The 26,647-nt window shown below is 27.1% G+C and overlaps 1 protein-coding gene across 1 annotated transcript; it reads right to left on the reverse strand.

Moving 5' to 3' along the window:
• Window positions 1-1,753: 1,753 nt before the first annotated feature.
• LOC119613578 (sialin-like) lies at window positions 1,754-26,647 on the reverse strand. Its single transcript, XM_037969603.1, has 8 exons — window positions 25,859-26,647; window positions 20,884-20,939; window positions 4,469-5,032; window positions 4,303-4,389; window positions 2,923-3,206; window positions 2,721-2,853; window positions 2,161-2,402; window positions 1,754-2,098 (listed from the first exon to the last, which is right to left on the reverse strand). The coding sequence occupies exons 2-8, from the start codon at window positions 20,921-20,923 to the stop codon at window positions 1,910-1,912; spliced, it is 1,539 nt and encodes a 512-aa protein (XP_037825531.1). The 5' UTR covers window positions 20,924-20,939; window positions 25,859-26,647; the 3' UTR covers window positions 1,754-1,909.

Raw genomic sequence — 26,647 nt, forward strand, 5'->3', positions numbered from 1 at the left:
TAGACTATACGCTAGACTATAGACTAGACTATAGACTATACGCTTGACTATAGACTAGACTAGACTAGACTAGACTAGACTATAGACTATAGACTAGACTATAGACTACTAGACTAGACTACTAGACTAGACTATAGACTAGACTAGACTATAGACTAGACTATAGACTAGACTATAGACTAGACTATAGACTAGACTATAGACTAGACTATAGACTAGACTATAGACTAGACTATAGACTAGACTATAGACTAGACTATAGACTAGACTATAGACTAGACTATAGACTAGACTATAGACTAGACTATAGACTAGACTATAGACTAGACTATAGACTAGACTATAGACTAGACTATAGACTAGACTATAGACTAGACTATAGACTAGACTATAGACTAGACTATAGACTAGACTATAGACTAGACTATAGACTAGACAATAGACTAGACTATAGACTAGACTATAGACTAGACAATAGACTAGATTAGAGACTAGGCTATAGACTAGACTAGAGACTAGGCTATAGACTAGGCTATAGACTAGACTATATTCTAGCTTATATTACTTTTTAATGTAATCTTTTACACAGATTACCCCCCAGAATATCTAAAACAAACTCTTCTATTTTTGGTGTTTATTTAAATTTATTTTGACACAGCATTGTATTAGCTCTAAATTTAATAAAATTGTTTACTATTAAATAACTTTTTAAAATATATAAAATAATATTAATTAAAAAGTATAAATTTTAAAATAAACGTATACACAAACTTTTATGACGTACATACAGATAATATTTATAAAACTAACTAAATTTGCATTAAAATAAAATAAAAATAATTATATTTATATATTATTTTTTAATATGTATTAGTAAAACTTGTTTAATAAACTAAAGATGAGAAATAGCAATTCTAAATTTTAAACAAAATACTTTCTTAAATAAGAAAGTAATTGCTATTTAATGGCTACAAACATTTTAAAAATTTCAAATTAAAAGGTTAACCAAAAAAGAAACAAAAACATTTTTTTATAATTTGTTCATTTTTTAACAAAATGATCGAATTATTAACTTTCTTATAAAAGTTTGAAACAATTTAAAGTTCATGCATTAAGCTTGTTATTTAAATTATGATTATGGATCTGTTGTTTGCGATAATCATCTCATCAAAACAAATTTGTTGTATTTCAAACTTGTGTGAGCAACTTGATGTAATTAAAATATTTGTTATATTTACAAAATCTATTGTTGTTAACTTCTCAATTAAATTATTTAGTTTTGTTGTTTTTCTTTGTAGTGTGAAAATATTGAAATTAATTTTGTTGTTGCTTTAAGAAATGTTTTTGCTTTTTTTTTAAGTTACCAAAACTTACTATTCTTTTATAATTTAAACAATAATAATAAATTTGTAATAATAATTAAAAGAAATAAACAAAATGTTTTTAATAAATGAAAATGTTTATGCAAAAAACCGTTTAATTAATATTTTGCATTTAAAAAAGAGAGATTCCCTCTGCATTTTTTGTTTTTAAAAAATGTCTAAAACTAAATTTAAATTAATTTGTAGTGAAGTTTTACTAAAAAATAATGTCTTTAATATAAGAAAAGTATTTTTCCTTTATATATTTAAGGCAAGTATTTTTCTTCTTTTAATATTTATAATGTTTTTTAAGTATTTTCTAAGGTGGGTTTTTTGTGTGTGAAAGACTTGGTTTTTTTTAAGTAAGAAGATTTTTTTAAGTATTTTTTACATTTTTTTAAAAATTGTTGCTAATTTAGTATTATAGGTTTTTTGTTTAGGATAGAGCACCTTGTTGTGAAAATAGTTTTTAAATTAAGAAACGAAAAAACTAATGTTTAGTATAATACATTAAAAAACAAGAAAATAATTAGACTTTTTACTTAAAATTAATTTGTAATCTTTTCATTCTTTAAAGGTACACCTTCTTCTGCATGTACATCCGAAACTTTTGTACGTTCTGGTGGATTATTCCAGGGCTGCAAATCACCAGTACCTAAGACGAGGTACACTAAAGCACCAGAAATGTAAGTAGCTGCCAAAATCCAAAATACTATTTGCCATTGATGATACGATTTCTAGAAGAAAATATTTTTATTAGAATTTCAAATCTCAAAAATTATTTGCAAAAAAAACTTACATCTTCATATGTTAAAGCTCCCACCATCCAGGTGGATAGAAAACCTCCGAATGAGGATAGAGTATTAGCTAAACCAAATATGGTGCCACTGAAATTGGGTGCAATATCCAAACCATTACCCAAATAACCGGGCGTAACAGCACCGTGAGCGAATAGCGCCAAAGTGAATATTGCTACAGACCAGCCTGCTTCACTGCCTAAAAATACTTGGGCCACCATCAAAAGTCCGGGAGTTGTAAGAGCTGTAAATTAAGAAATTAAAAAGAAAACATTTTAAATTTAATTTGGTTCATTTTGTTTTTTCCTAATTGCTAATCAAATCAACTGAAAAGTCAATTTATAGACTCATTTTGACTAAAAATTGGGTTTTCGCTAAATACTATCCAAATTTTCACTATAAATCCTATAAAAATCTAAATTTTCATAAAAAATCCGTTCTTTACAAATATTTCAGTCCTTGCTATAAATCTGAATTTCAACAAAAAAGTTTTTAGATTATGGATCTTTAGGTCTTTACCTAGTTTACAAAAATTCTTCAAATATTTATCTTTAAAACTTACCAAAAGCTGTGAATATTTTTCTTGTTGCCGTTGTACTCAAAGTACCCTTCTTGCGCAAATAATCAGCAAATACTGATGAACTCAAAGCCATAACATATTTACCCAGATAAGGCAGGGACGAAAATAAACCATTCTGAAATAAACAGAAACAGAAATTATTCCACACCCTCACTTTTAACTCAAAAACCACACACACACATACCTTTTTAATATCAAAATGCAAAATTTGTTTCATAAATGTGGGCAATTGATTAATGACGGTAAAGAAACCGAATACTGATAAACCATGAGTTATGATAATAGCCCAGACAGCGGGTGAACACAATAGATCTACCCATGGCACATAGCTGGGACGTTTCTTAGAGGTCGATGTACCAATAGCCTCTTCAATTTCACGTCTTTCCTCCGCCGAGATGCGTGGATGGGTAGCTGGGGTTTCGTAGACAAATGTGAACCAACAGATTGACCATAAAAGACCAATGGCACCTAGAAACAAGATAATACAGAGATTTATTTACTTTTTTTCTTTGTTTATTAACGATTTAGTAAAATATTGTTATTGGGATTTTCATTGTTATTATTTTATTATTATTATTACTTGTAAATCATTTTTGTAATTTATTAGTTGAATTTTTGTGCTTTGTAGTATAATTTATGACTCAGATGTATGGGTTTCTGAATAATTAATAGAATTGTCATTATGTACGTGTTTTAGACGAGGTTTTGGAATGCATTTTTTTTCTCATTAGTACTCTAAACATTTTTATCTCTCCTTGGAAATTTTTTGCCGATTTGTTATATATTTGAGAGACAGTTATTTAAAACTTTTAACACAAACATTAACATTTAAAAATGTTCAGTAATATCGAAAAATTATATGAACTTGATCGTTACCTTAAGCCTTATCAATAATTTTAATAGTGTTGTCTAGAATATTGAAATGAGTTTTGAAATTTTCTTAAAATTTAAAAGAAATTTGATTTTCTAATAAAGCATTAGACTTGGGATTCTTCTAGGATTGAACTTTCCCCTTAGCTTTGATGACTAAGTAAGATTGATATAATAAAATTATTCTTCTAACAGATAACCTATGACTAATGCCCTCCTCTCTTAATTAATTAGCTTCGTATTATGCACATTTCTTTGTTACAAAATTATTACATCATTGCGTTTAAATTTATTTGAAAAATTCCTTATGTACTTTGTTTTCACTTTAAAACCCACAACATATCTACAATTATAAAATATTCTAGAATTTAATTAAATCAATTCAATGATAAGAAATTAGATGACATATATAATGTAAACTTTCTTTAAACATTTCTTATAAAAGAAAAGTAAGAAACCTATATTATATCAGATTAGTCCCTTAATATAACATAGATTCGATTCAGTTCCCAATTTGAAAATGATGCAATCCTTCCGTATTCATTACACATGTTAAACACAAAAACATTCAAATCTATGTTTATACAATTAAGCAAATTATAATTGAAATTCAATTACAAATTTAATTAAACAGCTCATTTCGAAACAAATGTCATTATAAAGATCACACGTTTACACACACACACACACTTACCAGTCAAATAGAAAACACTAGCCCAGCCGGCAACCGAAATAAGATAACCACACACAGGCATAGTTATAGCTGCACCCAGAGAGGAAGCTGCAATCGAACAAAGAAAAAACAACAACAAACATTAAAATCAATTTAAAATCCCACATACTTTCTCAAAACCACTTACCCATCATATTAGACATAAATCTTGATCTTTCCATGGGTGGAATCCAAACAGCGGCCAAAGGATGAATGGCAGGCCAAGAAGCACCCAACATGAAACCCAAAACTACACGCACTATTATCAAAACCACATAATTCAAATGGGCAGCCAGAGGTGTTATTAAAGTCAATAAACTAGCCCATAACATGGAATGGCCAAATACACGACGACCACCAATCAATTCAGCCAAACGACCACCCGGTAACTCTGTCAATATATAACCCCAGAAAAAGCAACCGAGTACAAAGTTCTGTTGATATGAATCCCAGGGAAATTTTTCATCATATTTATCATCTGTTGCTATTGTACTTAAATTGTTAGCTGCTGTCAATGCTACTGCCGATGCTGAAGATGAGGTGGTATTTTCTAATAATGTTATTGCTGTGCTAACGGTACTATCGGAATTTGTAAGATTTTCAGGTCTAACCATTTCGACTATGGCAATAGTGAGATTTACACGCAGGGCATAGTTCAGCATAAAGCCGAACATGGTTAAAATGTTTAAGATCTGGCGACATGATAAGCAATCTGAAAGTAAGGAAAGAAATTTGGTATTAGAAAACTTTAAATATTAATTCTAAATTAACATATTTCTGAAATTGTAAAAATTACCGACAAAATTATAAAAAAGTCGAATCTCTAAGACCAACTTATTCTTTTCTAAGGGATTGAGCTGAATCAGACAGATTCCATCACATCTGAGATTCGAGATATCGTCAGATATTACCCCTTTATTTTTAAGCATGGACTTTCAGATCTCATACAGCATTTTATAAATAAAGTTGCCTTGGCGCTGTTATAACGTCTCAAAAAGGGCTCTTTTTCCACTTCAGGGCACAATATCTCGAATCCCAGATATGATGGAGAAAATCTATTCGTATCTTTAAGGAACAATTTAGAAAGAAGTTTAAAATAAATACCTTCGGAATAGTTAGAATAATTTTGTGTATTCGATGGTGGATGGACTAGGATCTATACTTTATTATAGGGACTAATCTATTGACTAGTCCAAGGAATAGTCTAGGTATTATTCTATGCACAAGTCAATGAACTAGTATCTGGTCTATGGACCAGTTTAGTGACTAGTCCAGACATAAGTCCATTGTAGTCCATACTAGTACATTGACTAGTCTTTATATGGTCTATTTAGAAAGGCTTATAATATACAAAAAGTACTTAATATGTCCCAGGCATTTTTCAATACTTTTCGATCTGAAAAAGTACTGAAAAGTACTCGATTTATAACTAATATAAAGAAAGTTTAAACTTAAATCTTAAATTAAACTAAGTTTAACTGGAACTTTTTTACTTTTTGTCACAATAACCACTGACCAAAGCCAGTATTGCCACAATCTTAAGGTCATAAAACAATATTTCACATTTTCCTACAGATAATGCTGTCATTGCTGATACTTTCTTAAATTGCAATCAAATTGCATTCAATTCTTAATTAATTAACATTATTAAAAGAAAATATCGTTCTTTGTTACAACTTATACAAACAAAATTTGTTTATTCATTCTTAAATAAATTTAAATAAAGACATTTTTTAAGTAACACAACAATATAATAATAAACCATCAGCAAAATATAATCATTAAAAAAAAGGAACTTCAATTTAATGGCTTTTTTAACCCAACAATAGAAAGACTCAAAGATTTCTTTATCGTCCAGACAGAGTGAAATTCTTAAAGTCCATTCAAAGCAATTAATAAATGTGACTTTATGGCAATAATTTTTTTCTTTTTTTGTTAAAATATATGTTTGGGGAGTTATTAAAGAAAAAAGAGTCATCAACCTTTTAAGGAGTTAAGGAAGTTTAGTTTATACTTTGAAGAGTTCTGGTAAAAGATGTTGTCATCTTTTTTTGGGGGATAAATTAATTTAATAATAATGTTCACTGAAATTAGCTTAAAGTTGTTATTTATGGAATTTTTTTTTGGTTAATTTACAAGTTTTGATAAAATGTGTTAATTTATTAATTTACAATGTAATTTGTGTCAAATTATTATTAGGGTCTTTTGTGTTTAACGAACAGTTTTATTAGCTCTACAAATATTAATTTAATTTATTTTATTTAGTTATTTGTTAATCAATAAATTGAGATAATTTTTGTAAACTTATTTACTTAAAAAATACTTTACATATTTTTCCATATAAGATTTGTATTCCAAAGATGTTTGGGGGCCTTCACTAATTTAATTTTAACTAAGACAGGGAAATCACTAATCGACTTCTCTATATAAGGGCCGCCTTAATACCTTTTTAACTCTTAAGCCTTTAATTTACTTTCATTTCTCAAAGGTTGACACATGAAAGTAAAACGCCAATATTTGAAAAAAAAGATCGTTTACCTCTAACAAAACGCACACCCACATTTTTAAGAAATTTCTTTACTAAATCAAAATATTATTAGATTTTTTATTTTCTATTTTATTATAAATTTCTACTCACATGGTACATGACAAGAAAATGCCCAAAATTCACGCTAAAAAATTGGCAAAATGACAAAATTTCTTTTAGGTAAGAAACTAATAAAAAAATACGCAAATCATAGAACGAGATAATTATATTTGAAACGAATTTGAAAATACTGTACAAATCAAAACTGAGAATATTTTCAAAAAAAAATATTTTGTGGTAAAAATTTTCGAAAGAAAAAAAAGAAGTCGCTCAGTTGATCTTCTTTATAGGGATATTTAAGAAGTTTCGGAGTGAGAATTATCGGTTGTTAAAAATTTTCGAAATAATTTTGAACATAAAAGTTACAACAACTCTTTAAGCCACTAAAGTCTCGTTCAAAGTTTTTTAGTTTAAAATTCGAACTCTCTTGGTCCCAATGTGCTATTCGGGTTATAAATGACCGATTGATTAAGAAGTCGCTCAGTTGATCTTCTTTAAAGGGAGATTTAAGAAGTTTCGGAGTGAGAATTATCGGTTGTTAGTGTTCAAGAGGTGGTATATAGCAATGTACTATTGAAACCTATGGTTTTCTCTTTTTCAATGTAGGGCATAGTTAAAATCCCGACTATATACGTATTAGATTTTCCATATTAGCACACGTTTCATTCACCCTTTAGTTTCTGACGTAAAACATGGAAAGTTTTCTTTGTCTTTAGAGGAAAAATGTGCGAAAAAAACAACACTAAAGAAAATATTTATGAAATTTTTTAAAAATTTCTTTTATAACTTTCTCAACAACATATTTTGTATTGTTTATGTTTTCATGTCTTTCTTTTAAAAGAAATGCGAAATGATTTTTCTTTTCAAGGTTAATATACATAAGAACAGGCAATATTTTAACATTGTCAACAGATCAGAGGTGGAAATAAAAAAAAGTTATAAAATTTCTAACAAAATTTGAAATAAAAATTTAATTGGCATAAATGTGATTAATAAATTTTCCATTAATATTTTAAATAAATCTTTATTTAACTCAACATATTGCGGAAATATTCGAAAACTAAAATAAATATTTATCTAAAATTATAACAACTTTACTAATGTAACAGTTAAATAATTATTATAATTAAAGTTTGTTTGCTCTATCAAAACTATGGCAAACACAAATGAAGGTCATGGTTATTTTGACAATTTAAATGTAAACATCATGTGTTTATTATTTGTAATTGTAATGAATTGATTCTTTTCAATAACTGTTTTCTAAAAAGCACGAGGGTGTGTTACATTTTATAGTTAGTAAAACAACAACAACAACAAAAGCAAATTGTTATAATTAAAATAAAATTTCAAGTGTTTTCAACCACTAGAAAAAGAGCAAAAAACCAATTTCCTATATAAATTTAAATTGCAAAAATTTCTATAAAATACTATTAATAAATAAACAAAGAACTTAATAAATAAAATGCATTTTTAAGTAATAAATTTTATAAATTTTTATTCATAAGAAAAATGTAAATAAGTATAATTTTGTAAAAACGGAAATTAATTTCAAATGGCTAAATTTGTTGTTGTTTGATTTGTTTTAATACCAGCAAGATAAAGAAATTTTATAAAATTTATGCCATAAAATTAACATATTGTTAATAAAAATAAGTTTTATACAAAAACAAAACAAATTTTTATTACGTTTGAAGTCACAAGATTTGTGTCTGGTAATTTTTTTTCTTTAATTTTTTTTTTGCAAATCACACCCCTTTGACAAAAGTTTTTATTTGAAGTTTTTTATTTATTGCATTAAAATGATTCATTCAACAACTTGTTTGTTTTTTCAGCTTATTTTAAATGGTCACATGTTTCCATTTTAATATTATTAAAGGTATTTATTATCATTAATTATATATTTTTTTTAATTTTTTTAAACTCACGTTTAACCTCAAAACATCGTTTTTTAAAATGCGTCAACAAAAAAATCCTAAAATTGTTAACAAAAAAAGAATTAATACACATGTGAGTTGATCTGAGAAAACAACATGTTTTGCAACAGTTTCTTCAAGATCGAACATTTTTGTGAATATTTAATAATTGCATTCAGTCTACGAGCTTTTATCGATTTTTAGAGTTTTTTTGTGTATTAATATCGCAATTTGCAAACTCATTATCAAGTAGTGGATTAAAATGCTAATGACTTTTCGTCGCTTATTTATATTAACGCACGTTTAATGCAATTCAATAGAGTTGTTAACTTACAAGGGTTAATTTGAAAATTATAGGTGTAAATTATCAATGAACCCTTTAGAGGCCAAAAAATTCATTGTAATCTTCCCTCTCTCCCGATTCCAAAGCAATGTTGCACATTCATTACAAGTAATTTTAATGTCAAGACTTCGACTACTAGACTGGACTATAGACTAGACTAAACTAGACTATAGACTAGACTATAGACTAGACTATAGACTAGACTATAGACTAGACTATAGACTAGACTATAGACTAGACTATAGACTAGACTATAGACTAGACTATAGACTAGACTATAGACTAGACTATAGACTAGACTATAGACTAGACTATAGACTAGACTATAGACTAGACTATAGACTAGACTATAGACTAGACTATAGACTAGACTATAGACTAGACTATAGACTAGACTATAGACTAGACTATAGACTAGACTATAGACTAGACTATAGACTAGACTATAGACTAGACTATAGACTAGACTATAGACTAGACTATAGACTAGACTATAGACTAGACTATAGACTAGACTATAGACTAGACTATAGACTAGACTATAGACTAGACTATAGACTAGACTATAGACTAGACTATAGACTAGACTATAGACTAGACTATAGACTAGACTATAGACTAGACTATAGACTAGACTATAGACTAGACTATAGACTAGACTATAGACTAGACTATAGACTAGACTATAGACTAGACTATAGACTAGACTATAGACTAGACTATAGACTAGACTATAGACTAGACTATAGACTAGACTATAGACTAGACTATAGACTAGACTATAGACTAGACTATAACTAGACTATAGACTAGACTATAGACTAGACTATAGACTAGACTATAGACTAGACTATAGACTAGACTATAGACTAGACTATAGACTAGACTATAGACTAGACTATAGACACTATAGACTGCACTATAGACTAGAGAGACTATAGACTAGACTATAAGCTAAACTATAGACTAGACTATAAGCTAGACTATAAACTAGACTACAGACTAGACTATAGACTAGACTATAAACAGTTTATAAATCAAATTTTGTATGGAAATTTTTGTTTTATAAACCTTTTATAAAATAAAATGTTTATGATTATGGGTGTAATTGTATTTGAAATTTGAAATAGATTTTTTCAATATTCTTATATAACGATCAGTGAAACCCCTTTTTAAATTCTTGATGGTAAACGAATTAAATTACAATTTTTCCATTACATTTTCTTCTTTACTTTCTCTCTTTGATGGAAAAATTATATTGTTATTTACTTTTCAAAATCACATCAAAGAAAAGCTGAAACTGAAGTTTATCGTTTAAATAAGCAAATAACGGAAAGGAATGGCAAAAATAAAAGACAGATTTAATAAAGACAAGAATCAAGTGAAGTGACTTGTAATTATTATCAAACTTAATGCACTTTATTAGAGGTTTATTTTCTTCAACAATCCTTCCATCCACATATATTTTTATATGACGGCATATGCATTCTATATATAAACATATAAATAATAGTATATGTATGTGAAGTACACAGAAAATTGGGGCACAAGTCCACTGAAATATACACCAACATACATATGGATGCAGACATAGTGGTGTGTTTACCTAGTGAACATATTTTGACAAAATTTATTAGAAATTTGAAACGACTGAACTTTTTACAAAAAATTTTCTGAGTTTTAGTTAATTTTTTCTGGAGTAGCATTAAGTTGATTTTAAATAGTCTTGAATGTTGATTCTCTGAATCAGGGATTCCCATCGTATTTGGCTTCAAGGACCCTTTGAAAATTTTTTTAAATATCATGGATCTATCTTAAGGTCCGCGGATAACTATTTGGGAATCATTTCTCTTAATCAAATTTTTATTTATTTTCAAAAGCCCTCAAAAAAGTACTAGCATTATACCTACCCCAAAGGACCTATTACGGAACTAGTTCTAGTTGTTTCCTTTTACTAAATTTTAACAAGCCGGAGATTCATTGTTCTTCAAATGTCAAAATATTTCTTATAACCGACAAATCATGATAAAATGTTTATTGGGTTCCATTCCTTCCCAGAATTTTTATTTCATTTTTACTACTACGATGTTTTTTTTATATTTTATAATCAATTACGCAGACAATAATAATAATAAATTAAATGAAAAAACAACAACCACCAACTTTAAGATTATCAATGAATGAGTAAGACGACGTTTGGCTTTGTATGGAATAATTAAAACATAAAACACCATTCGGAAAAAAATTATAAAATCAAAGGTTAATTTTTGTGTAATTGAGAAAAAGGTTTGTTTCTTAAATAATTAAAATTAACTTTAATTAATTAATAAATACAAGTTTAGTTCCGTATATAACAATTAAAACTTTTTTTCAGTTACAAATTCAACTGGTTATGGAAAATTAAAACGGAAATGTTGGTGGGGGTTTTCTATAGGGGTTTATTTTAAATTCGAAAGACTTTTATTAATTTGAACAATAAATTTTTATTTTAAATTACACAAAGGCTTAATTAATTAATTGAAACAAATTTTGTATGAAATTAATTATTTCGTAAAATTGTAACGAAAGTAAAAAATTTTAAATTAATTTAAGTTCGACATAAGTAAGTCACTGGGTGGGGGTCATGACATAATGTCTTACATAAGTACTTCATTAATATTATTTAAGGGACGATGACAGTTTAGCATTATTAGTAGTCAACCTTGAGAAATGCCTGAATAACATAAACAAATACCTTGAATGCAAATATTTACACCCACTTAACATCAATTGACTTTACAACTTAATGAACAATAGATGGAGGAAAAAAAATTATAAAAATATTTAAGACGTTGTAAAATTACACTATTACGCTTTAAAAAAAGAAGTATTTCTTAATAAATAATAAATCGAACAACGTACATACATATATAAAGTATTTAATGCAACAAGTGATCACTTTACACAATTTCCACGAAATCATTAATTGAATTGAAAATATCTTGATAATAGTGGTTAGTTAGTAATACTTGTCGTTACTAAATCAAACCTGATGACATTGTTTATTATTTATTTGTTTATAATTAAAATAGAGACAAAAATTCAAAACAAAATTCCAAACAATGCCCCAAAACAATTGGCGTTTGCTGTAGCAGCAGCAGCAGGAAATTGAAAATAATTTATAGTTAAATTTTTTTTATTTCCACTACATAGTAATTTTGCACTCTATGTAAAGAGAATTATTTCCATATAGTCAATTAATTGAAAGTTTGAAAATATATTGGAAAATTAACCGATTTTGTTTTATACTTCCCAGATTGATAAGTATTTTTGATTAGATAGTGAACAAAATTTTGAAAATAATTGCTTGACAAATTAGTAGTGGTATTTATGCGGATTTTTTGAATAAGGAAATGTTTTAAATAATTTGTTAAATTAGATGACAATATATAATTTTAAAACAAAATTTGCTTAATTATATAAAGCCGTTTTATATAAGAGAAATTAAAGCAATTTTACTCCTCCTCTTATCCTCCTTCTATCAATGAAGTGCAATGTTCATTCAATTAAAAAGTTTATTATCGTAACGATTATGACACGTTAAAAATATATGTATGAGGAGTCGATTTAGCCATGACCGTCTGTTTGTCTGTCCGTCCGTCTGTGTGTCTGTTAAAATCAGTTTTTAAAAGACCCCAGATATCTGCGAGATCCGAATCTGGGTGATCACTGACACAAAATCAATTTAAACATGTTTCAACGAAGTTATAAGTGATTTTAGGTTTCCGACCAAAAAGCGATTTTTCAAGGAAAATATGGGTGATCACTAAATAAACTTATTTTTTTTAAGCGATTTTAGGTTTTCGACCAATAAATCGATTTTTGAAGGAAATTATGGATGATCACTAAATAAGCTTATTTTTTCAATTTAAACATGTTTAACGAAGTTATAAGCGATTGAAGATTTCGACCAAAAAATAGATTTTTTAAGGTAAATATGGGTGATCGCAAAATAAGCTTATTTTACAATTTAAACGTGTTTTAAAGATGTTATAAGCGATTTTAGGTTTTCGACCAAAAAAACTATTTTGAAAGTAAAATATTGGTCCAATCCGATATATCGTCCATCTGTTTTCCATGTCTGTTAGTTGAATGCACGTTAGGGCCCTAACAGGAAAAGCTAGAGGACTCCACAAATATTTTCAATTGATGGAGTTTGCTTGGTATTGAATTGAACGACCCATGATTTCACATAGCCCCCATTCAAGTCCCTCCATTACTTAAAAAAAAACATAACTTTTTCAGTTATTCATATTAATATTAACATAGTTCGGCCTATTATTGACCAAAATCCCTCAAAAAAGAATCCCTCTAAAAAAAATTAAGTACTGTTTTAAATTCTGTATAGTTCGATAGATAGACCAAATCCCGCATAAAAGGACTTCTTCTGAAAATCACTCAGTTATTAATATTAATATCATGTACACAATTCAGAAGGAGTTTAACTTAAGAGTAAATCGTGGCAACACATGCCGAAAAAATTGACCCATAAAGTAATAGGTCCATATACATATGTATATACCATCCGAAATTCTCTTTAAATTTTCGATGCATGTTTGCTGGTTGCGCAAGATTTAGCATAACCGAATAGTTCTTTGTTCGTTCAGACCCTATCATTCAGACCCTATCAATATATTGCAATAGAAATTTGATTTAAATTTGGAGTACATAAATTTGTGTATGTATACATGGTGGTAATACTACTACTAGTTTGAAGTGTTAGTGATGCTTTAAAGAAGTTTAGAAGTTTAGTCTAGATTACTTAAGAACATAATAATGGAAATTGGCGCTTTACTACATTTGTATATTACCTGTGGAGGGCAAAGTAACTAGTTGACTTTTCTTTTCTTAAAACGAACACACATAAGAATTAACAATATATATTAAAGTCATTAATATAAAATATTTTCTGTTTACTTAGTTAATAGGGGGTATTTATTGCAACACACGTCTAGCATTCATAAAAAGATCGAGGGAGTCATACGATTTCTATTATTATCATCATCTGCTCAGGTTTAATTGCCGCGCTATTTATTATTTATTTTTAAATTTTTATTATTTTAAAAATGACTACAGTCATCATAATATGGCTTTGACCCATAATATGTTTTTGCATATAAAAAAAGAAATCTATAAGTTTCCATTACTGATAACAATAAGGTCAGAGTCAATTTTATATAAAGAATTAAACAGATACTTTAGATCAATTGCCAAACAAAATACATACTAATTTTTTTATCTTGATTAATAAAAAAACAACCATAAATTATTATTAAGACAAAAAAATTTTGTTAGTTATTTTTTTTACAAAAATGTTTTATTATTAATCAAGCAAATGTATGGCATAAATTAATTAAATGTGTTGTACTCACTGATATATGAGCAAGAGCGCGAGTCTTCTCGATCGATCTCCAATTCAAATTGTTTAAAAAAGACGAGCCCCCCAGTTCATGTGTGTATGTCTGTCTGGCTGTCTATTATTTAGTTTGTTTATTTATGTTAGTAATTTTATTGTTGTTTTTCGTTATGGGTTTTTTTTTTAAATGTTGTTTATTTAAACAAAATAAACTGCAGTTTAAACAAGTTGTTTCCAGTTAAAACAACACTTAAAATGACTTTACAAAAAAATATCATGTTAAAATGATATTTTGTTTTCCAAGCGGTTGTTTTTGACATTATTAAGATGAATTATTCATTTAAAAAAAAATCATGTTAAATTTATATGAAAAACTAACTTCATTGTGGAAATAATAACATCATAATGAAGTTGGAGACCAAAAAAAAACTTGTTTAGTTAGATTATAAACTGGTTCTAATGAATTGAGTCCAACATAACACACCACCCTTAATTAAAACAAATCAGCTGATTTGGTTATAAATTATAAATCAGCTGTAAAATACCAAATCGTTTATACATTTCTTTTGAAGTATTTTTATTGAAAAGCGTTTTGAATATTTTTAATTTGTATAAATTTGTTTAATAAACATTTCCCATTCTCTTAATTAAAAAGTCTTTAATTAAAAAAATATTAATAAAAAATGTTTATTCAAATTGTACAATATTTTATAACAGAAAACGTAAATTCTTTGTTTTTATGAAAAAAAATCTTTAATTAAAAATATTTCTAATAAAAATGTATTTACATTGATAGTAAGTAATCTAAAGAAACGTAAATTATAGAGATAAATATTTGCTCATAATATTTTGTAACAAATAAATGAACAGAGTAGAATTTTTGCTTCCGATACAAATTGACTCAATTAAACTGAATTGTTTACTGACGAGATATTCACACCCACAATCAAGAATCGTGGCTATTTTAATAAATTAAACAAAAAAACAAAAAAAAACAAAAAATTTTAATAAACGTTTTTTTGCATTGAAATAATTTTTTAAATAAAAAACACGAGTTTATTTTTTCAAGGATTTGGGAAACGTTAGTTATATAAAAAACCTAACTTCGTAAAATAAAACCAGTTCCTAACTTCGTAAAATAAAACCAGTCCCGAATATGTGAGACCCTACAGCTGCTATGATTCATTTTTAAGTTATTTCAGGAAATGGTTCAAAAATTCAGAAAATTATTTTCTAGATTTAAGTTGAATTAAAAATTTCTATATTAATAAGAGATGTTGTAGCCTTAAATTGAATTTCGGGAGGAGTATTATTTCTCTCTGGAAGCTAGATCCATTAATGGGTCGATCCTTATAGATTTGCTTAATGTTATTGTAATAGTTATTATATACGATTAGTTTTTGAAAGCTCTTGATTTTGAAAATGTTTCTAATACGTTTAGAATGACCTAGGTAATTTTGGAGCAATATTTTTGAGATCAGTACATACATATTATGTTCTCTCCATTACGGTGGCGTAGGTTAGAGTTCTAAACCTTAACTATTTTCGAAAAATGTCGACTATTTTGTTTTCAAAGTAAAAAGTCGAAAAGTAGATATTGAAAACAGTTCGAAAAGTAGGAAATTTAAAAATTCGAAAAATTAACTTTTCATGAAATGCTAAAAAACCGAAAGTCGAAAAGTCCACTTTTCATAAATTGCAAAAAGTTGAAGAGTCAAGAAGTAGGGTATATATAAACTGATTTGTATCTTACGGGCAAACGTTTTGTTTTTTTATTATAAATCCCTAGAATTTTGTTTACAACAATTATTGCGATTTCAGTATTTTTTGCTTATTTGAATTAATCTCTTTTTTTTAATAATATTATAAGTAATATTAATTACGGCACGTTGGTTGTCAAGTGCATATCACATGTATAAAATATTAAACCATACAACGTCATTGCAAAATAATTACCAGTTTCAAATCAAAGTTATTTAAATCGTAATTAAATTAAAATTTTTTCTAACAAAATAAGTATGTACCAGTATATAGGATAGTAAAGATTCTTATAAGGATTATTAAAAGAATGCATACATTTTCGAACAAGGTGAAAATTTTATAACTAAAATATTCTTAATATACTTTATTTACATTAGACCTGGTCTAAATAATTCGCTACATTTGCAAACTCTTCAGTTTATTTTTAAACAAAACACCACACAGTGGTATAGGAAAAAAAAAAGAGGGAAATAATTCGGTAACTTCTAAACGGTTAATCCGATTTTAATGAAATTTGGTGTGCACAAAGAGGAGGTGTTGTCGAGTTTAGGTTTTGAATTTGGACCTTATAGGCCAACCAGGGGCCCGGCGGGGGGTCCTCAAATTAGGACACCTCGGCTATGTTAAATTTTTAAAACGATCCTATTTCTTCATTTGAGTTCCGATTTAAAAAAAATTTCGTATATAGAATCTCCTCATCGAGCACTATAAAAAATGTCGTCGTAGCAGTAAATTATCTCTTATAGTTTAGGAGATATTCGCATTTGAATATTAAAATTTTAAAATTTTTACCGTCCTTACTTTAGTTTTTTTGATAATAGCAGGTCCAAATATTTCCGATTTTCGCCATTTTTTTTTATTTGCTTAACAACAAGTTTATATACCAAGCAGTGAAAGAATTATGTAAAAATCATGACTGAGTCCAAAGTTATAGGCATTTAAAATTAAAAAATTAAAAAAAGGCGATTTTTTGTCATTTTTTTGGGAAAAAAGTATCTTTTTCTTTTTAAGTTATCTAAAAAGTTTCTAAGAAGATGTATATAGAATTTATACTTTTTGGAAAGCTGACTTTACATAAAATACGATAAATGAAACAAAACCTAAAAATTTTTGATAACGAGGGGACCAGGTCCATCCAAAAAAACCCTATTTTTTATGGAAAATTAAATTTTGAGCAAAAATTCTCAAATCGCATAGTCGATATCAAATTATAGTGACCTGTTTTATATGACCCAATAAGTTCTTAATCATTTTGTAACGGGTTTCGATAACCCCGCCCCTGGTATGGATATAATAGGCAAAAAACCAAAAAATCCCATTTTTGGGATTTTTTAAAACTTTTTTGGGAATTCCGGGATTTCTAATAAGAAAATTCGAAATTTTTATTTAATTTTGGATTTTGAGTAAAAAAATCTACCTAACTGTAAAATTTCATCAAAAAATATTCATAAATAAAATTTTTATTGCAATTTGAAAATTTTGTATCTTCGCAAAAACTGAATAAAAAACATTTTTTAATTTTTTTTAAAAAAAGTATTCCGCGAATTTTTTAATTTTCAAAAATTATATACAGTTTTGAAAAATAGACAAAATTACCTTTCCATTGATATATAACATGCCTACCTAATGTTTTTTAAGTGACAAATTAATTAGGGAAAACTCAACATCTTTTAGAAAATTTGCCTAGCACTATTATTTTCATCCATAAGGTTAACTCTTAAATTTGTTACATATATGGATGAAAATAATAGTGCTAGGTAAATTTTCTAAAAGATGTTGAGTTTTCCCTAATTAATTTGTCACTTAAAAAACATTAGGTAGGCATGTTATATATCAATGGAAAGGTAATTTTGTCTATTTTTCAAAACTGTATATAATTTTTGAAAATTAAAAAATTCGCGGAATACTTTTTTTAAAAAAAATTAAAAAATGTTTTTTATTCAGTTTTTGCGAAGATACAAAATTTTCAAATTGCAATAAAAATTTTATTTATGAATATTTTTTGATGAAATTTTACAGTTAGGTAGATTTTTTTACTCAAAATCCAAAATTAAATAAAAATTTCGAATTTTCTTATTAGAAATCCCGGAATTCCCAAAAAAGTTTTAAAAAATCCCAAAAATGGGATTTTTTGGTTTTTTGCCTATTATATCCATACCAGGGGCGGGGTTATCGAAACCCGTTACAAAATGATTAAGAACTTATTGGGTCATATAAAACAGGTCACTATAATTTGATATCGACTATGCGATTTGAGAATTTTTGCTCAAAATTTAATTTTCCATAAAAAATAGGGTTTTTTTGGATGGACCTGGTCCCCTCGGTATCAAAAATTTTTAGGTTTTGTTTCATTTATCGTATTTTATGTAAAGTCAGCTTTCCAAAAAGTATAAATTCTATATACATCTTCTTAGAAACTTTTTAGATAACTTAAAAAGAAAAAGATACTTTTTTCCCAAAAAAATGACAAAAAATCGCCTTTTTTTAATTTTTTAAATTTAAATGCCTATAACTTTGGACTCAAATAAAAAAAAATGGCGAAAATCGGAAATATTTGGACCTGCTATTATCAAAAAAACTAAAGTAAGGACGGTAAAAATTTTAAAATTTTAATATTCAAATGCGAATATCTCCTAAACTATAAGAGATAATTTACTGCTACGACGACATTTTTTATAGTGCTCGATGAGGAGATTCTATATACGAAATTTTTTTTAAATCGGAACTCAAATGAAGAAATAGGATCGTTTTAAAAATTTAACATAGCCGAGGTGTCCTAATTTGAGGACCCCCCGCCGGGCCCCTGGTTGGCCTATAAGGTCCAAATTCAAAACCTAAACTCGACAACACCTCCTCTTTGTGCATACCAAATTTCATTAAAATCGGATTAACCGTTTAGAAGTTACCGAATTATTTCCCTCTTTTTTTTTTCCTATACCACTGTGCACCACCTCGTTTCCCAAACTTTTCATAACATGTTCCGTTTCTTTCCTTTATAAACATTGTTGAAGTGTACCTTTTATTGGGAACCACTGACTTACTTCATGACTAATCAACACGCAATAGGTGTGGATATGAAGGTTATATGCAAAATATTTTTTTAAATAGAATAAACAATATAAACAAATATGACATAATGTTGTAATAGATAAGGATAAGAATAGAATGGAAATAAACAAATGTTAGAAGTACGAAAGAACAATTAGGGATTATAGCTATTTTAACACAATCGATAATAAATTATTGCTAAATATTTGTTAATATTTACTATTTTAATTTATGCTAAAATTTTTAGGGAAGGACCATGGGAAAGTTTGTGAAAATGTAATTTGAATCTAAGTAAACAATTCGAATATAAATAATGTTGGGCTAGTCTTAGAATTATACGCCATTTTGGAAATAGATTAAGCACACAATCACATTGCCGCGCACTTTCCCTAAGACCAATTACTAACAATAACAGTCATAGTATTTAAAAGTTTTGTAATAAAATACCACTATTTATATATAAAACTATATAAGTTTCTTAAATAAATAGTTTATATAGTCCTACAGTCCCACAGGGGTATAAGTGTCACAGTTTTAGGCTAGTGTATATAAAGGTTAATCTCAATTTATTAGAAAAATCTTCTAAACTAGGATCTGTATTGTTAAAAAGCTTTTAGAAAATTTCAATACTTTAAATAATCTTCTTGCTAAAAATCAAATCGCGAACGAATTTTCTCGATTTTTCCTTTTAGCAGTTTACTGTATCTCTCTCTCCATTTTTAGGTTATGTTTTATTTACTCTTTTTATAAATTAATTAATAACAATCAAAACCACAACATTTCTATATGTTTTCTTAACAATTGTTTTTTATTAAATTTCACTTTTCAAACCAAATTTCAATTGAACTTAATAAGAAGTCAACTTTTAAGTGAATGATCTTCATTTCATTCACTCAACAGACGACAGACAGACCAAAAAATACCAGACATTATTGTCGTGCTATTGTGTCATTTATTTAACAATAACTTCTGACTGACTGAGTTATAACAGCAGTAGTATCAGGGTACCGTTAAATAACAGTTTTGATATCAGTAAACAATGGCATGCATATTTGCAATTGAATTACAATTTACAAAATGTTTATTTGTTTGTGATTTTATTAGAATTGCTACTAATACATATTTACTACAAAATTGTAAATATGTATACAATTAAATAAACATTGTAGTTTATAAAAAAAAAAACATTTAGCACAAGAAAAAAGAGGCTCGTCTTTTTGAACAATATGTATACACATGTATGTATACATGAGATAAATATACATTCATACATATTATGAACATATGTACATAGTTTTCATATCAGTAAATTATTTATATGTATGCACATTTATATGACCTTAATTATATGAAATCTTAACTTTTAAAGTTTATTGTTCTATACTTGAACCCCTTCGTGCATATTTTTTATATCTTTTAATAAAAATGAATCCTAAAATTGTAATATTTTTACAAAATATTTTGATATTAACTTCCTAAATCTTAATTAAAATTTTTAATAGTATTTAATACTTACTTCTTAATCTGCTAACACCTGATTTTTCCGTATTAGACATAACTTTTTAATATACACTGTAAGAAAGAAAAAATAATCATGCTTTAAAATAATATTTTATTTTAATTTTTTTGTTTAATTTAATTAAATATTTCAATAGCAAAAGGTAATTAGCAGTCAGTTTGATGAAATAAATGATTTTCCCTATTTTTCGTTTGAAATATAGTCTCTTAAGAAGGATCGATCGGTCACTGTTCTGGATGCTCTATAGGAGTGATAAATGAATACTTGGTATTGAAAATTATCAAATGATCCGCCAGATCATTCTTTTTTAAACATATGTAACATTTTGTCACTCCAAGTCTAGTCCGTTATATGCTACAATTATTTCCAAAATTATAGGTTAGGTACTACAAAAATTTGCCTTTTTAATCCTCACCTATTGGGTAGAATTATAACCAACAAGGTTATAATTCTACCTTTAGGGGCATATGTACATACGTATATGCGGTTCCTTATTAAACTCTAAGACGATCTAGCCATGTCCTAGACGATTGAAATCATGATAGGGTCTACACGAGAGGAGCTAAAGTGCTGAACATTTTCACAAATATTCTCTATTGGCAAAATCGCTTTGACAAAATACGACAAAATTTTTTTATTTTAAGAAATTTCAAATTCTGTAGAGATCGTTTCATAATTGAGACAAGACCCCATTAAAGGCCTGGAGCCGAATTACTGCTTACCTACATAAATGAAAGAAAAGACTTTCGTATAAAAAACCCAATACGATATCGAAGTCAAGCAAAAATGTTTTAAATTTATTGCTCTATATCGAATGAAATCATCTAAAAAAGGGAAATAACGATAAATTTTCCTCAACCACGAATGAGTGTAAAACCATATGATATTTGGATAATTCCGAAACTTTTAAAATAAGCCCCTAAAACATTGTACACTTTGTTCGAGAATTAGGTTTAAAATTTATTCAGTTCATTCTGAATTTCACGGTAATTTTTCATTAATTCGCTCAAAATCTTATAAATAACAAGTAATAAAGTATAATCGGGCGTGGCCAACCATATGATACCCCCTACACCAGTTATGAATATTAAATGTTATTTATTTTTCATAATAAAGTATTTATCGTCAATATAACCTTGTTTCCAAAACATTTAAATAATTTATGGACGAAAAACAATTTTTCTGAAAGTGGGTTTATATGGACGTATGGGGAAAATATGGACCGATCCTGATAAAATTTTGTGAATATATTTACATAACACTTATTTGTGCTGGATTTCATCACGATATTAGTGTTTATATGTGAATTTTGGACATTCAACTCTTTTCTAAAGGGAACTTTGTATGGGAGCTAGGGTCAAATGAGGCCCGATCTTTATGAAATTTGGCAAGGTCATCAAGGCTTGTATAAAACTTATTTGTGCTACTTTTTTCGAGATACAGGTATATTTAACATAATTATGAGCTCAAATCAGCCAGCCAGACGGACGGACACAGCTTAATCAACTCAGAAAATGATTCTAAACCGATCCCATTAAAGTGGTGTAGAGTATAGAATTTAATTTGAGCAGAACAACTGGAAATGGAAATCCTGTATGTATGTAAAACATTTGAAATACCCGAAACTGTTCACTGGTATGTTATTGATCGGAGTAACATTTTATCTGATCAGTATTAGGGCCTTATAAAAACGAGGCCTTTTGCTTAAACATTTTGCTAAACAGCAAGAATATTTGCTTGTAATACTGAAGACCCCTATTTAAACTCACTAAAATTTCCAAAAACCCTCAAAACAAACCCATAAATAAATAATTACTTTATACTTAATACAATTATAAAAACAAAACAGAAAAGTATTGTTAATAGTAATTACTGTAGTTAATATATTAACACTTATTTAATTAATATACAAAAACTTTTTTATTGTTATTAAAACAATGACTAAATAAAATTTTCATTATTGCCAAAATCATGTCATATTTCTGTTTTCATTCAACCGATTTATGGGTTTTTAATCTACTGGAAATTGAAAACAAATAATTTGCAAATGTATGTAAATATTTACAACAATAAAAAAATTTAAACAATTATTTTATTTGTTTATAACAGATAATTTAAGCAAATCATGACAATTGTAATACAAATTCATCAATGTCATTTTGAGAATATTCATGTTTTTTTTTCATTCTATATAAATATTTATACAACAGGTAATGAATGATGGAGTCGTTGTAACTATTTATTTAAAACATGTTTGAAGGCAACAGGTTTGTTTGTTTCAATTTACAAAACTTTTTACAAAATAAACGTACAATTTGTAAACAACTTAGGCAAAATTTATTTGAATAAATTTTCCTAGAAAATATTTTCATATGGAAATTTAATTAAAATATAGTAAATATTTATGTTTAGTCGATATTTACATACATATTTAGTTATAAAAACTTTTTGCATGTCATTTTGTTATAAATGTCTTTTAATGGTTGGAACTAAATGTTTTTATTTTTATGTAAATATATTAGACCAGACCTTTAAAAATACATTTGCCTAGAATTTAGGATTAAAAAAAATTGAACGACATAGGTTCCTGTTAAACGAAAATTCTAAATTTTAGCATTAATTCCTGTTAAATTTAATTTAGAGCAGGTCTAATACATATTATTCATACATATAACTTTTTGTGTGTATATTAAATATGTTTTAAATTTAATTTATAACATTTTCATGAATATGATTTTTTTCGTTGGTTCAAATTGCTTTTAGCGCGTAGGAAAACAATTTCATCACAAACAACATGAAACAGTGTCGTTTATAAAAATAAAATAAATCTATTAATAGTTTCTCATACATGTGAGTAGAACGACATTTCATTTCGGCAAAAGAAAAAATCATAGTTTTTCCTTTTAGTTGAGACTATTTTCATTTGCTTTTGTTGTTGTTGTTGTGGTGTCTTCTAGACAGAAAAAAATATATATTTTGAAATCATCTGAGAGTATCTAGTATGTTAAAAGAAAAATTTATTTTAATTACGTAGAATGATTTGAAATTTTCATTTACATACTTAGCAACAGCTAATGCTAATACTAATTACAAATTGTTAGTTTCTGTTTTTTGTATTTAAAGTCATGTATTTAATTCCTTTCCACAGTTTTTATTTTAATTGTTCTTTTTTGAGGGTCAACACCTTAAATACTTAATTCCATGGCATATTCATTGAGTAAAAATGGGACATGCTTGTGTTAAGTTTTATAGAACTTTTTTGGGCTAATAAATTATGTAAAAATGTCTTCTATACAGCTGGGGTTTAAATAATAGTGCTATAAATATTTATATTTGAAAAATATTCTATTAAAAAAAGGTTTAACAATATTATAAGGACCAAAATTTTAAGGTCTACATGGATTGGCCACGATTAACACATTTATTATATTTTTGATAAACTTATTTTGGGTGAAAGGACTTTATAGTGGTCAACATTCTACACAGGAAAGTAACGAAATTGATACAATCCGTTGTCAAAAGTTTGCTTACAACGTTTGATGACATTTAGACAACGGATGTGTATAAAATTTAGATAACACTCTGTTATTATTTTGTCAACAATGCTTTTCAACAACTCTTCGATTACTCATTGTGTCGTTTCGGCAATGCACCGTTGTGATTTCGACAACGAATCGTTGCCATTTCGACGCAACGTTCTGTTTGACAACATATCGTTGTCACTTTGGTAACACATTACTATTTTTTTTTGTTGATTTGATAACGTCGTGCATATTTTATATTTTTGTTGTTGGTTTGACAACTATCCGTATATATTTTGACAACGCATGTTATTGACAAATTATAAACACTTTGATGTCAATTTGGTAACAGGCGTGTACAATGTTTAAAAGTATATTTCTCTCTCGTATACAGAATTCGAGAGAGTGATTAATTTCTTAGACTATTTCCATTTTGTCTAATTACTACAATTTTTACACGATATATTGGTGATAAACCGATTTTATCTAAGTGGGGTTAAGGGTCAACAATGGAAGGATTCCTATGACATATAACAGAGAGATTAAAAAACTTGTTTATGAAGACTTTCATCGCAATACTCGTATTTTTAAGACAGTTATTAACGTAAAGATCATTTTATGACCCAGTGTTTGCCATTTTTCACAAGTTGGTTTTGTATTGTATTGTATTGGTTGACTGACCCATTTTCTGTACCCAACAAATCTTATTAATAGAGAATTTTAGAAAACTTATGTCATTTCCAGTTTGGGCTCTATCTTATTTTGATATTGCTCGAACGTCTGGGGATCTAATAAGGACCCTCAATGTATGTATATGAATTTATGTATACTTTTACAGGTTTCTGATCAAAGTTCTCTACCGAACCATTTTATTCACATCAGCGAACATTCAATCCCTAAAACCATTTTTAGAACTCGCTATCTAAAAGTAACATATATATAAAATCTTAGGAATAGAACCGTTTCCTAACCTTTAAGATCCAGCCAAAGCCAAACCATTGACTTATTTCAGGTCCTTCGATCATCTCAATTCGAGATATATTGATTATATTAAATAATGATTATTTAGAAAAGATAATTTATCGATTTATCAGCATTTGACTGATTAATTTAGAATTCAGATTCCCACTTACTTTAATGAATTGAAATCGTTTTAAAATATAGTTAATAGTTACAGAAAATACATTTTGAATGAAATATTTGAACAATATGAACTGACATTAGGACATTTAAAAAGAGCTATTAAATTTGGTTATAAATGGTAAATCATACAAATTAAAGTAAAAAAAAAAATAAAATTTTGTTAAATCAGTAATTTCGTTCTTTTGAGAAAATTTTCACAAATTCTGAAAACAAAAGGAAATTAAAATAAAATTTAACAATTTTCAAATAAAACTACAAATTAATTTTTAAATTAAAAACAAATAAATATTCTTTTACACATTACTCACCTTAAGTATTATTTACACTAACAAAAATAAATTATTTACAATATTACAATTTAATGCAATTTAGCGTAAAGAAAAACACTTTAAAAAATGTTACAACAAAAACCGATATTTTTCGACTTTTTATAAATGTTAATAAACAAAAACAAATTTCAAAAAAAAAAAATAAACTAACGGTTTGTTCTTTTAAGTTTGAATGTCACTGTCACTGCAAAATGTATAAAAAACACAAATTTGAACCCGAATAGAAGAAAAACATTAAACACAAAAAAATGCACAGGAAAATAAATAATAAAATTTTCGTTAAAGTGTTGGCGGTAGTTTGTTTTATTTAACGTCAACAACAATTTGCCAAAACCAGGCACATGAAAATGTTTTTTTTTTTTCTTTCTTTTATTATTTGTGTTCTGTAAAATTTTTAACGTATTTTATTTGTAAGTTTTTGCAACAGTTTTTTTAGCGTTAAATTGTAAATTATTTAAAACCGCCAGGAATGGTTTTTGTTTTGTAATTTTGTTAACATATGGTTTTGTTGAATTTATTTATAATAATGAAATGTTGTTATTTTTATCTAAGATTTTATTGCTGTTATATACTTTTTGTTTTACAAATAATATTTATTTATTTATTATTACATAGACATTGTTCTTTTTGGGATTTTTAAATTAAATACAATTTGTTTTATTTAGTTATTTTATATAAAATTTATATATTTTATTTATAAAATTTATTTTTTTTTCTTATCCGAGATCGATGCAACCACGACCACAGTATCTATTCAACTGAAATTTT

The sequence above is a fragment of the Lucilia sericata genome, unplaced genomic scaffold (assembly GCF_015586225.1).
Source record: "Lucilia sericata isolate MDLA Ls3-8-SP2 unplaced genomic scaffold, ASM1558622v1 Contig002201F_arrow, whole genome shotgun sequence".
Lineage (NCBI taxonomy): Eukaryota > Metazoa > Arthropoda > Insecta > Diptera > Calliphoridae > Lucilia > Lucilia sericata.